General features: G+C 39.6%; 1 protein-coding gene across 22 annotated transcripts in view; it reads left to right on the forward strand.

Moving 5' to 3' along the window:
* Positions 1-14,378, forward strand: part of TCF4 (transcription factor 4) — a 360,673-nt gene that overhangs the window by 321,051 nt on the left and 25,244 nt on the right. For 17 of the 22 annotated variants that reach the window (XM_066247421.1, XM_066247430.1, XM_066247422.1 and 14 more), the window contains 4 exons: positions 2,609-2,676; positions 3,793-3,871; positions 6,110-6,186; positions 8,742-8,945. In XM_066247421.1, coding sequence (XP_066103518.1) covers positions 2,609-2,676; positions 3,793-3,871; positions 6,110-6,186; positions 8,742-8,945 — 428 coding nt within the window. The remainder of the gene's footprint in view (positions 1-2,608; positions 2,677-3,792; positions 3,872-6,109; positions 6,187-8,741; positions 8,946-14,378) is intronic. The other 5 variants (XM_066247424.1, XM_066247428.1, XM_066247442.1 and 2 more) reach the window with 1 other exon arrangement.

A 14,378-nucleotide genomic window follows, 5' to 3' on the forward strand; every position in this document is an offset into this window, starting at 1 on the left:
AGGGATTCTTGAAAATGTGGCTTCTTCGTTTCCTGGAACAGAACGAAAGGCTTTCCGAGCAGAAGGGCACACTGGCCCTAGTAAACGCTTTGAAATTTAAGCCCTGGAGTTGGCTCTGCAGCTGCCGCAGGTAGAATGGCTTCATGTAAAACATAGTCTGTTCTTATCAGTGGCTCCCATGAGTGGTCTTAGTTTTCCGAATCATCTCTATGACAACGTGAGGTAAGGAGTCGATTCTACTTTTGTATACTCCTTCCTGTGTCCTAATATTTCCCTCTATATAACAAGCACTTAATACAAAGTTTAGTATGAAAGTGATCATATCTCGTTTCTTGTAAATTATGATTTTTAAATGCTATAATATAATAATATAATAGACTTTTTTAATGTTCCTAAAATATATGTTAGTTTGCAGTTCTGTTTGGTTTCATAAAAAAAATTTTAAACACTTAGTGTCTCCATTTTAAAGTTATTCAAAGGAAGAATTAATCTTTTGAAAGTCACTAGAGTAGCACATTTTATCTGTAATTATAATAATTTCTTGTCCTATTTGCATTTCAGGTTTTTTTTAGGTAATGTAACTTTTCCACTATGGCTATGAATTTACATATCATAAAGATCTGTTTTGTAATCAAGCAGATACCATAAATTATTTTGACCCATAAATCTAATTTTTAGGTGTATATGATAATGCTACTTCTACAAATAAATATATATAATATATATAAATGCCCCCAAATATTATGGTAGTACAAGTTGAAAAAAATGCCAGTGCTGTCTTCAGAATTTTTATTATTTTCTCTTTAGAATTGTTTCTTTAAGAAAAAGAATCCTTAATACAGCAATTTTAACACCAGATAAAATTTCATTTATCTCTTATATTAAGCATTTTAATACTTTTGATATTTGTGTGTTCCTTCCACTAACTCAGTATGATGTCAGACCATTATTTTCAAGAACTAATAACGCCTGACCTGTGGTGGCACAGTGGCTAAAGCGTCGACCTGGAAACGCTGAGGTCGCTGGTTCGAAATCCTGAGCTTGCCTGGTCAAGGCACATACGGGAGTTGATGCTTCCTGCTCCTCCTCTCTCTCTTTCTCTCTCTCTCTCTCCCCCTCCCTTTCTCCTCTCTAAAATGAATGAATAAAATTAAATTAAAAAATTAAAAAAAGAACTAATAACCAATACAGAGACAAGCCTTTTCACTTAAAATTTTAAATTTATGGATTATAGCTTCACTTCTTCTAGGACAATATTAGCTACTTTGTAATGATACATTTTTAATATGAATTTGTCCAAAGGTGATCATGTTCTTTTTACCTAGTGTCGGCTTTCAGTTAGTGATAACACATGAATATGGGTGTGGCTTTTGTTAACCAAATAAAACACACATCAAAGATTATTTAACTGACATACCCAACATGTAAATATATAAAAATAGCAAGCATCATTTAACTGTGCTAAGCAGAGGTCAAGAGAGTGAAATTATAACCTAGAAAAGAAGAGAATTTGACCACTGGAGATTTGACCTCTGCTCCATTTTACGGGTCCGAAGTTGAGAGTGACCTGTTTGCCCGAAGGGACTGCTCTCTTGGGTCAGGAATAGGGCTGGGAATTTTAAAAAATTATCTGTGTAATAAAGTTCTGCCTGGATTAATCAGTGGATTCAGGAGTTCCTTCACGTATTTCACAAAATAGTGAAAAATATCTTCTTATGGCGTTTAATAGGTCTTATTTAAAAACTATGTCAATTTGCTAATGTTGAGGCCCTAATACATGTAACAACATGTAAGGGTTGTACTGGGACTGAACACCTCCAAAGAACACTGGCTCTGCCATTTTATGAAGCAGGTTACCTTCAACGCATACCTGATGAATAGAGCTGGCTTTGAATTATGTACTAGAACCTGGCTTTCTATTAAGAGTCCTCCTGCTTCGTCTCTTTTGTACCAGCGTTTAAGACAGAGAGATCGCTTCATGATCACGTTGACCGATTTCATCTCCAGAATTTGACACCATATTGGCTTTTAGTAGCATAATAGTTGAAATTTTTAAAACTAGCCTTAAATATGTAGAGAATATATGTTATTTCAAATATTGAAAGTATTTTCTCTTCTAAGAAGCTAGGCCTGCTCTTGATCTTTTGTTTTATTTTGTTGACTGTGGAGCTCCAAGGGGAATACCTTCTTATGCAATGTATCTCTTTTTTTTAATGGAGTTGTAAATTGTATGGGAGGAGAATTCAGTTGACTACCTAAAATATAAAGAAAAGACAAACTTGGAGGCCTTCAGAGAAAGTATGGTTTACTTGTAAGCAAAGAACTATCCCTCACCACTAACGACTCATAAGTAACAAGCCGGAAGGTGATAGCAACTAAAACACTCTTATCTTTAAACCAAAGTGTCAGGTTTTTATTTTATCTGTAGAAAATGTAACATGAATATATTTGACATCTACCTCAGCAAACAAATTAATGCTAATGAAAGATTAATGTGTCGTAATTAGCATTAAAAATGCAATTAAATTGTGAGTAAATGGACCAGGAATAGAAAATTGTTAGACGTCTCACTGCCTGGTTTTCCATATTCTGCCTTTTGTTTCTGCAGCAAACAGAGGAAGCGGAGCAGCGGGCAGCTCCCAGACTGGGGACGCTCTGGGGAAAGCGCTGGCCTCGGTGAGGAAATACTGACTCTGGACAGCACAGGTCGCATGGTGGAAAGCTGAGCTTTAAGCAGAAGTGGACATTTGGAATTTTAGGAAATGAATGGCAAATAGCTTTGATTTGGGAAATGCTGGCCATCTTGCATAAATGATCACTGGAGAATTTGAGGTGGGAGTTCTGCAGCATCTGATGCCTGGCCGGTCACTCCCCTCCCGTGTCCTCACGGTGGCTAAGTGGTGTTCAGTTAGGGATTTGTAGGTATTCTCAGAGCCGTGAGGTGGATGGATTTTCTATCTTCATTTCTTATTTTTCTCTGAAGTCATATGGGTGCTCATTGACCAGCTGAGACTGAGCTTGCAAGGGGCAATTCTAAAACATTTTGGAAACAGCATTAAAAAAAAAAAAAGAACGTAACTGAGGCCCATGTGAAACTGCCACATATTTGGCATCTGGGACTCGGCTTTTCTGCTTTGACTGCCCACTGCCAAGAGGCTGGATGGAACAAGCCCTGCATGTCCCCAGTGGCCACTGGCACGCCTTAGTTGTGTGAGGGACTGTACCTGGTTGTCTTCAGAAACTAAACACTGTCACTTGCAAACGTTAGTAGAGATGTGTTGCTCTAACGTTTTAGCTCTTTGATTGGTTTTTCCTTACCATCTGGAGCATAAAATATGTTGGATTTTTATTAGCATTTTGACCAAGTAGACTTGATATTTAATCTGGGTATTCTTAAGTCTTGGAATCCCATGCCTTAATCGTGGTGCAGAAGGAGTTGGCAGCAGCCTTAGTCATGACGCAGTCTGACCTGTGTTTGGGGGGGAGGGTGCATCTCTGTGGCTGTGCACAGCCATGCAGCCCCGGGAGCAAATGGGAGCAAAGGTCTGCTCACCTCTGGTCCAGTTCTTTCCCATCTATCTTACATGGCTTCAATAATTCTTATTTTGAAAAATTAAAATGATTGTTAAGTTTTTTAGTGTAGACTGACTGTTGGTATTATAGTTGATCGATAAATGTATTTTGTAACTTGAAATTTTTAAATGAATTGCACTGACACTTGGCAATTTACAACATTGTTGATTATTTGTTCCTAATAACAAGGGTGTTTTTTTTCCTCCCCATTGTTTGAAGATCTATTCTCCAGATCACACTAACAACAGCTTTTCATCAAACCCTTCAACTCCTGTGGGCTCTCCTCCTTCTCTCTCAGGTACTGTGCTTACTGCCTGCCTGCTTATGCAGCCGGTGGAAGGGATTGCTCTCCACTCTGGGAGGTGGAGACTCCCTCCCTCCAAGAGCTCAAAGCGTAATATTGCCAAACAGACAGAAGCGAGTGGGGGAGACAGGCTACCATGGGAAGGCACAGTCATTCACGCCCAAAACTTTTCGTAAAAAGTAGATGTTTTCAGAATACATGGCCCATACAGAAAACTTAATTCTGAAACTATTCTTAGCTCTCTAGAAGATACTCTATAGAGTAGCATACTCCAATAAAACATCTCGGATATAGTTGTGAATATGATTATGCAGTCATCAAATATGATTATTCACAAGGATCATTTCCTACAGAAATTTTAGGCTTTCAAAATTCCCTCTTTGAAGTTCGTGTCATGGGATGTTTGAGGAAAACTATAGTCTTGTAAATAAATTGTGAAGTAAGAGCATTGAGTAAAAGGGGATGTTTGCCTTTAAAAATAACAAATTATATGACCTATGGCTGCAAATAATAAAATTATAAGTTCTTAAGTTATGTTAGTAAAGCATTTCACTTTTCAGAGGTCCATCTAAAAGGCTCATTGCCCTTCTAGTTTAAGTGCTTCCAGAAGACCCTGTCTGGTGGCTGTCTATGCTTTTTGGAGAGAGAACAGGTAGTTTCTAAAACAAAGCTAAATCACATCTGTACCTGATTGAAAGCTAACCTCGCTGTACTTACAGTGGAGTCGCTTGCTGAAATGATACCTCCATCCCTACATTATTCCATGTGCAACACTCACATGGCGTATTCGCCCTGGTTCCTGGTAGAGAATGGGAGGTTTCAGACTAGCACAGAGCTCCCGGAGGCTCTGGCCATGGCTCAGGTGGATTTCATATCAGCCATTTCCATGCCTCCACTGACATGGGGGGTGGCGGAATAGAGAGGGGTAGCTGGACAGTTCAGCTCAAATGTCCAGAGAGACAAAGGTGAAAGTGGGAAGAAACAGGTGATAATGAGAGGATACTGGATCAGCAATGAAACGTCCAGCAATGAAACATTCTCCACGCAGAAAAGGAAAGGGAAGTTGAGAATTGTTGGGTTCAGTACCACATTGCTAGGCTCTGGAAAATGGTCCAAGGGCATGTGACTTGCTGAGGTTACATCTGTGACAATATGGGAGCTCAGACAGATTCATGTTCTCACTGCCACTCCACTGGTGGGTTAATCAGGGGAAGTTGTGATGCACAAATCATTCCAGAAAATGCCCCAAATACCCCAACCCTGAGCGGTAAGCTCCCCGTGGAAGACACAGAAACGAGGCCACTGTCAGGTGCTGATAATCCACTGTGGAAGACCCCCTATCAGCAAGGAAGGACTTTATGAAGACTTAAACATGGTGACAGGTTGCTGTTTTCACGCTGATAGCTCTGTCCAGATCCTGTCGCTGAAAGTAATTGAACAAAATATTCTATTTTTATTTAGCATAAAAATACGCACGATGCACTTCCAGCATTAACAGGAAGAACGAATATTTAAAGTGCTGTCGGGGCATGAGATTTCAGTGCGATCATAGATTTTATTTTCCTTTCTTGAATTGTTTATTTCTTATACTGAGTTTGTATTATTTTAAATGTAAAAATGGGAGGTTAGACATGTAATATTTATTATAGCAGGAATCTTTCTCTACCTTCAAGTTTGGTGAATCATAAAAAATGATTTTCTTTGGAAGAAAGTACCTACTTATTACCGTTGTTATATTGAGTTTTTAAATTTCTGGTTTTGTGGATCTCTGCCAACTAATCTTATTTCCTTAAAAAGTTTCTGAAGGCTTATTCCTTCTCAAGGATTATTAATAAACAAATAAATAAATAAATAGCAGAACTGTTTTTCATCAGTGAGATAATTTTGGTTTACCAAACTGACCTTGCATGAAAGTATAACAGAAGTTACCCTTTCGCTCTTAAAAGTCCCTGGACTGTGTGGTGATAGTTTTCTATTAAAGGAACACCTCTAGCTAAAATGCCTCCTTGGAGGAGAAAGCTTGAGAGAATTTCGGGTTTACGTGAAGTCTGCATGTTTTACATTTAAATGTCCTTGTCCCCGAATTCTGGCATGGGAAGTTTACATGTAGTTAGTTACCTTATTGTCCAAATGGAAGTCAACATTGCTATTTCTAAAAGAACTATTTAAAATGTTGCTAAGATTATTTTTAAGATTCTGTCGATCTCAGTGTAATTCCTCTTTTACCATTAGCAGGCACAGCTGTTTGGTCCAGGAATGGGGGACAGGCCTCTTCATCTCCTAATTATGAAGGACCCTTACACTCCTTGGTAAGCCTCTTCTGCTATCAGGCAATGACTGTCTTTCAGTCTCTGGGTCACTCTTTGAGATTACACTGTGCTTGTTTCTGTTTGGAGGTTAGAACCCAGATACTACTACAGTGTAAGCCCCAGGGCGCTAAAGATCTGAGTCCTGATAGAAGACTAAAAATCCTGGAAGGATAATGGCCTCCTTCCATCTTGGGGAAAGGCCCTTTCCATAGTGAAGTAACTTCCCTGGTATGAGCTGCTGCAGAGCTGGAACACTTGAAGATTCCATATATCTCTGCCCTGCTTTCCAGAATAACAGGTTTATAGGAGCTTTCCTCTTGACCTTGGAATAAAAAGCTTACTATTTCCTCATTCACTTTGGTTCTCAAAGAAATTTATTAATATTATTACATCTCTGCTCTTCCAGTAGGGAATAGTTAAAAATTTTCATGGGTTTAATTAATACTAGAAGTACATGATGATTCAGTGCTTAACACTCTAGGCTTTCTCAGTGATGGGGCTAGCAATATGCATGAAACACCACTGGTCTCTGCAACATTTAGACTGTTTGTAGATCAGATCGGGGGTGGCAGCCAAGAGCTCTTCAGTCTTTTCCTGTTGGCCCCCACACCCCCACGTTTTGAGATGGAACATGAGAGAAGGGGTCAATTTATCCTTCTATCTAAATTACTGTTTTTGTCAGCTGTTCCAGGATTCCTTTCTTCTCTTCTGGCTTACTATGTGAATTGCAGAAAATCTCAAAATTAAATACAAGGGTGCATGTCCGCTTCCATTGCTCCCTTCCCGCTGTAGTGGTGAATCACCCAGCTCTGCCATTTAGCCAGTGAAGGCAGCCCCCGAGCAGGACGACATACGCACCACCTGCCCAGCCCAATTAATCTGCAGCCAGTGTTTACCTCCATCCCTGTTCTTCGGGACCCATCCATCAAAACTGGGTTGTGTCCAACTATAAAACTGTAAAGTCTAGGTTTATAGTTGTGAACTACAGCTTCAGTTCTCTTTGAATGAGCAACTCTCAGGAGGGGATTCGCAAGCAGAAACTGCTCTCTCCACCAGGAAGCTGTGAGCCAGAAAGGATGGTGGGCACGTGTATTATTGCTTTTCATGCTTACAGTTACACTTGGAAGTGTCTGTATATTCATTCCCATTTTTATGAATTAAAAAGCATAGCCTCGAAGAAGTTAGTAACGTTTCCAAGGTCACATTATTAACTGAGCTAGGAGTTTAGGGGAGGTCCTCTAATACCAAAGCCCACCAAGTCAGAATGCTCTGTACCATAGACTAACTGTATTAGATACACATTCTTGCTGTCAGTATAGAATAATTAGAAATTGCTTTTCTCATACAGTAGAGCTGGTACATCTGTTCGTGCAACCCATTGGAAATCAAAGTGAATTGTAGCATGATGTAGTACAAAAAGGCATTAGATTTGAAGTCAAGAGACTTAGATTTCAACCCTGACTTTACCATTTCCTGGCAATGTGACGCCGATTAATTAATTCACATAATTTCTTAGAGCCTCATTTGCACGTCTATATGGAAAGGAAAATACTGTCTTCCCCGCTTGCCTCACTCATGTAGCATGACGTATGGAATGTGTTAAAGTGCACACTGGAGAGTCCAACGCAGATGTTTATTTGATATTGTTATTGATCACTCTGAATAGAAATGAATGCACATATGCATGGCCCTTTTCTTCACCAAAAAATTTAGCATGGACTTATCTAGTTGTAGAAAAATTGGATCCTAATGGCTGGGATGAAAAAAAAAAATGGTCAGTTGGTTTTTAGTTGAATAAAAGAGTGAATTCTATACTATTGTAGGTACTTTGAAGTCATTTAGAAGCCCCTGCTGAATGTTAATTCAAATCTTCATGATTCTTCAGTCTTGAGTTCTCATACCACTTTGCTTGACATAATTTTTGTATTTCTTTTTTTTTTGTAATCATTCTGAGTTCTCACTCCCTTCTGTGTACACACACACACACACACACACACACACACACAGGTGATAATAGATTGAAAGCAAGAAACACAGGAGAAAATTGATAGTACCCAAGTAATTACTCTCTGTGTGCATGTACGGTCCCTGACTTGATACTTAGCACTGTATCATGTGTCACAGAGGAGACTAAGGAAATATGCCTTTAAGAAGATCATTTAATTGGGAAACTATGAACAGGTCACCTTTTTATTGTTAATTTTTAAAAAATCTTTAACCAATGCCTGTTAGAATGTTCCTTAAATTCTATAAATGTTTTTCTTTTCTAAAGAAAATCTAAATTATCTCTCAAGCTAAAGCAATATATTATAGCATATGTACATTATAATGTCCAGGAAGAATTACTGAATTTACTGTGTTCATGAAAAATAACACTAATTATAACATTAGCATTTCTCACCAGTTGTGTAGGAAGGACACTATTTTTATTATCATTTAAACATAAACTTTATTTCAAACATTAGAAACTCAAAGTGTCGTTTATGTCTACTCAAGTTTTACCTATGCACACATTTCAAACTAAATCAAATTTTGTATCATGTACTAACCAACAGCAAAGCCGAATTGAAGACCGTTTGGAAAGACTGGATGATGCTATTCATGTTCTCCGGAATCACGCAGTGGGCCCATCCACAGCTATGCCTGGCGGCCATGGGGACATGCATGGCATCATTGGACCTTCTCATAATGGAGCAATGGGTGGTCTGGGCTCAGGGTATGGAACCGGTCTTCTTTCAGCCAACAGACATTCACTCATGGTAAGTGATGAAATTTGTAGACTCTGCGGTTATCGTATAAAATTAGAAGTTCAAATATAAGGACTCCTGCTGCTGGTTTTTCTTTTTCTTTTTAATATCTGTATTGAGATAAAGTCACTTAACATGCAATTATAAGGTTTACGAAACACTGTGCTTTAGTATATGCATGGGGCTCTGCAGTCATCATCACCTCGGTGTAATTTCAGGTCACCTTTGCCCCCAGCAAACAGGAAAGAAATCCCCACTGCCGTGAGCTGAGCGGTGCCTCTCCATTATTCCCTCGCCCCAGCCCCTGGCAGCTCCAGATCTACATTCTCTGTCTACAGCTTTGACTTGTCTAGATATTTCCTATAAATGGAATCATGGTGGTCTTTTCTGACTGACTTATTTAACTTAGCACAGTGTTTCCAGGGTTTATGCATGTTTTCTCATCTACTGGAGTGTCATTCGCTTTTATTGACAATCTTTCATTGTATACATTATATTTATTTGTTCATTGGTTGATGGATAGCCAGGTTATTTCCACTCTGGCTATTCTGAGCAGTGCTGCTGTGCACATGCACGTGCTGACTTTTGTGTAGACACCTGTCATTATTTCACTCCTGTACACACCCAGGAGGTCATCAGTGGGCCATCACTGGTGTCATAAAACCTTTATTTTGCTGACTTTGTCTAAAGGACCCAACCAACTTACTGTGTTTGTGTTACATAGCTGGCATTTCAGATGTAAATAGGTTGAATTTTTTTTTTTAATTAGAGAAACCAAATCAATGGTTTTTGATTCTGCATGTGAAAGGTAGAAATATGTAACAGGTTTGTCTGCCTAAATATATGGTGTGAAACTATGTAATTCAAATACATAGCAATTTTACACTACCCATTTATAAGTAAGGCTTTCTCTGAATGCTACTTAAGAGGTTTGTCCATATTACAGGTGGAATTTCAATGTTGCCCACTACTTTTGGTAAGGATTTAGAGTGTATTCTTTTTTGGGGATGATTATGTAGACTCGGAGAATCTTCCTAACAAAGTATCAAGTAATAACAATTAATGAGGTGTCTGAGGTGCAAAATTTAACATTACTAGTGGCTCTGTATAATTCTACTGCTTACAAACTCCTGCCTCACCAGTAAGCACTTTAGCGTCCTGTTTTGAACCTTATGAACTCTTAAAAAGTTGCTTGGATGAAGGTCTGTTTCCTGTTATCCCTAAAGCATTTCTTGTCTAAAGATGATTTTAAAAGGAGAATGCAAAGTAAGTACAGGCAATTCTGAGGCACTTGCTCAATAGCATTCTTCTGCCCTTCTTCAATTCCTCTGAATAAAGACTAAGAGTACCATCCTGAGTGGTGCTTTCTGGAAACCTGCAACCAATTTGAAACCCAAAATACTAGTTTATAAATAGAAGCAATGAACTCACTTCTAAAACGTGGAAAGATATTTTTTAATGCCAAAGCTAAATCATTTTTTTTCTTTTTTGCTTTTCCCTGACCCCTATCCTCAGAATTCATCACTGAATAGAAATTGTTTGTCTATTCATGGCAGTTGCTCAGAGTTAACAAAAGGAAAATCTAGATTTTAATTTAGCTTGGCCTCAGGTAATGTGTTAAATACACTTGGGATGCATATTATATGAGATTTAAGTTTGTACAGCTCTTTTTAAAAAAAAACAACTACAGTGTTTAAACAATACTGCTTTTAATTAAGAAATCTGGCTTTATTAAAAGCCAGATCTGTGACTTATAACCATTTCTGTATATCTGCTCTCCATCAAGAGAAAAATAGTTTGATTTCTATAGCTGTGTTTGTTTTGCATATGTTAAACGGATGCAGCCTGCACCCAGGGCATTGCTTCAGAGCTGTTTCTTTTCCATAAATATGTAAAGTTTGCTCTTAAATACCAGATGTAGATTAAGTGGTCCTTGAGAATAATAAACTGTACATAGATGCTGTTTGGAGCTATGTGACCTTTGAGTTGCCTTCTCTTTGAGTCTGATTCAGAAGTAGGACAAGAGGAAGAGACTAGAACCGTCATTGGAGGGTGGGAAGCTGGACTGACCCAGGTGGAGGGGAAAGAGAGAGAATGGAGCAAAGCCATAGAGCAAGGGAAATAATCGGCCAGTGTGACACAGGAGTGTCTTTGATTTTGAAAAAACTACACAGAAGCAGTACGCTGCTGGTTTTGCTGATGAGGACAAGTTCTTGCCCGTTCCTCTGAAGACATTTGTGGTTCCATCAATGACAACTACAAGTCCCCCAGACAGAAGAGGAGCTCCAAAGATGTGACGTGGCGACAACCTGCTGTCCTGTGACCCAGATGGATTTGGGCAGTCTTTCTCCTTCTCAGAAATATTTAGCAGCCCCCACCCTGCCCCACGTCCTGGCTTCTCCACCTGAATCTCTGTAATGTGTGGGAAAGGGATGGATTGTCATTGCTTTCCTTGTGCAAACTGGTATGAATTTGCAAACAAAAACCTAAGAACAAAGGAAATAGTTTTTGAATTTAGTCAGTCTGAAGTTAGCCTTTGACCATTTGATACATTCCATAATAAAAAGGAAGTTGAAGGGGAAGAGAAAAAAACCCTTCCCCCTCAACAACAACAACAAAAAAAAATCAAGGAGGATACTGGTAATGTTTTCCACATTTGAATTTTAATACATGAAACAGGCTATAAAACTTGGGCCAGCTGCAGTAAATAAAGTAGCAGTGGGAGGTATGCGCTGGAAACCTCGCAGAGCAGTGTTGGGGGGACTTTCCTCCCAACTGCTCACCTCCATTTGTTGTTCTGGACTAGAAGCCAGTGGTGGTAACTTAACACCATTGCAGGGCAGCTTTTGTTTGGAGCAAATCTCCTTTACGGCTCTCCTAATAATTCCCTCTGATTAAAGAACAGACAGCTTTGAATCCTCTTGACCTCCGTTCTCTCCTCGTTTCCTCTCTCCTCGCCTCCCGAAAATCAAAACGAAATGGCTGGATAACTTGGAAGATGATATAAGCGTTTCTTTCTGCAGCAGCTTGAAATTGTGGTGGGGAAAAACCTTGGTTCTGCCTCAGCTATTATGTTATCTCATTTAATTGCTAACATATTGTACTTTACTTTTGATTCATAAAATGTTTTCCTTGGAGTTCTGAAGTAGGTCTTCAGTGATTTACTAAGTATTAGTGTAATGAAAGGAGGGGTTTTTTTGTGTATTTTTTTTTCACAGCAGCATGGCTCATAACATTAGCGTGGATGGTGTCTACTTGCGGGCTTTCTAGATCAGGCATCCTGAAACTACGGGCCCAGGGCCCGCATGCAGCCCCCTGAGGCCATTTATCCGTCCCCTCCCTCCCGCCCCGCACTTCCTGGGCCCCTGAGGCCATTTATCCAGCCCCCCACTGTACTTCCGGAAGGGGCACCTCTTTCATTGGTGGTCAGTGAGAGGAGCACTGTATGTGGCGGCCCTCCAACAGTCTGAGGGACAGTGAACTGCCCCCTGTGTAAAAAGATTGGAGACCCCTGTCTAGATTATATTATTTGGCCACGCTCTTCCCTGCTCAAAAACTTTCACCGGCTTTATCTACAAGATAAAGACCAGTTTCTACCCCAGCATATTTCACTATGCAGAAACGTTTCCAGCCATACCTGTCTGTGCATATTATCAGTTGTCCTGCATGTTCTTACTAGGTACTACTTTTGTAGCTATCTAGATTGGCCGACTCTACCCACTCTTCTCTGTTTATCTCATCTAACCCATTCTCAAAGCTCTGACTCAAATTCTGCCTCTTCCAGGAAGCCTTCCTTTGCTACCTTCACCTCTGATTGTCATTTTCTTTTTACAGTCATAGCACAGTGAGTCATACCATTAGCTAGATATTTATCCTACACAGTTTGCATAGCGCTATCTCTTTTGTAGGTGTGACTTTTGCCTTACCAACTGTGTTGTAAATTCCTTGAATACTGTGTTGTTGGGCAAATGAGTTTGTAAAATTTGTATTTTTTGAGTTTGCTCACTTTTATCGTTAAAAAATGGTGCTGGGCAGCCATGTGTGTGCTTGCCCTCAGAGCAGGCAGTAGATTGCAAATTGCAGATTGCATTCCTGCTTGGGAGAGGCTATTGTTTTGCTAATGTTTGCTGGAGGCGGGGTCTTTGTGAACCCAGTCAGTATTGCAAGGAGAGCAGAGAATGCAGTGTGCTGAGGAAGAAGGCAGTTTTGTAGAGAGATAAGAAATGCATATGGGAAACCAGAACTGAAGGGCTTTGCGAGCTCCACTGAGACTGGTGGGGCCTGTGATTCTAGGAGGAACTGGAAAAGGTTCTCCTGGTTGTGGAACTGGAGAATGCATCAGGGGCTTCGGGAGCCCTGAGAGAAAGGGAAGTGTTTTCCCTGTGTGTTTGCTCTTCGGCCGGTGTGAGACTTGAATAAAAGAATGGCCCACCATTTTTTGGCTCCACTGTTTCTTTACTGTCTGCCTGAATCCAGTGAGAACCTGCCTGGCCATGGCAGCAGCAGCCACTGGCCATGCATGTGTATTGCATTTTGTTTTCCTCCCAGTAAGTAAATTATCACTCAAAAGGGAAGGAAGGAAACTAATATTTTCTGAGTGATTGATGAGTTGCTGGCCCCACTGTTAGGTGCATCATATTCATATGTCAGGCAGTCTTCACAGTAGTCCAGTGAGGATCACGGGGTCCATGTTGGGTGTTGGTCAGATGAAGGTTTGAGTCATCTGAAGTCACAAAGCTTAGATTTAAGCTCAGATATAGAGACACCAAATCTGATATTCTTTTTTACTACATGAGCACTCCTCAGAGGTATTTGTATGTATGCCTTTTAAGAATTAATTTCATGTGGTAAGAGCTTGTGGTTTTCAAATCTTGATAAATGTTAATGATGAGACAAGTTTCCAGGGACCTCATGGTCAAGTTCCCAGAGCAGCTACCCAAATGTGGAGGTAAAGGACATTCCCTCCAATGTGGTAGCATTCTAGGTTAAAGCCACATTGTCAAAACACTCTTAAATCGGTATGTCCATAGAAAATGGCAAGAGGTGTGAATTCTCCTTACTGTGGTCCTTGAAGTAATAAATTTTAAGTTAATTTTTCTACCATACTACTCTTTTCTAATAGAATCAAAGCAGAAACTTGTGAATTTGGGAGAACTTGGAAAGAGCTGGATTCATCACTAACCTAGTCAGAAACTTTTATTTAGATATAATTTCCTTTGTGTCTCTGATAACTCCATGGTTTATCCTGATATTAAATCATTAGATATTTTTATAAATTATTGAAGTGGCAATTTTCCAAATATAATTCTCTCCATTAATCATTCAGAATTCATTTTCACAGATGAGACCCGAAAGAAAGCCTTTCAGATGACCTAGTCTCATCTCTTTGCTGAATAAGAACAAAACCCACATCAAAAATGTCTTCTTGTGACTCTCTGTATGTGC

This window comes from Saccopteryx bilineata, chromosome 11 (assembly GCF_036850765.1).
Source record: "Saccopteryx bilineata isolate mSacBil1 chromosome 11, mSacBil1_pri_phased_curated, whole genome shotgun sequence".
NCBI lineage: Eukaryota > Metazoa > Chordata > Mammalia > Chiroptera > Emballonuridae > Saccopteryx > Saccopteryx bilineata.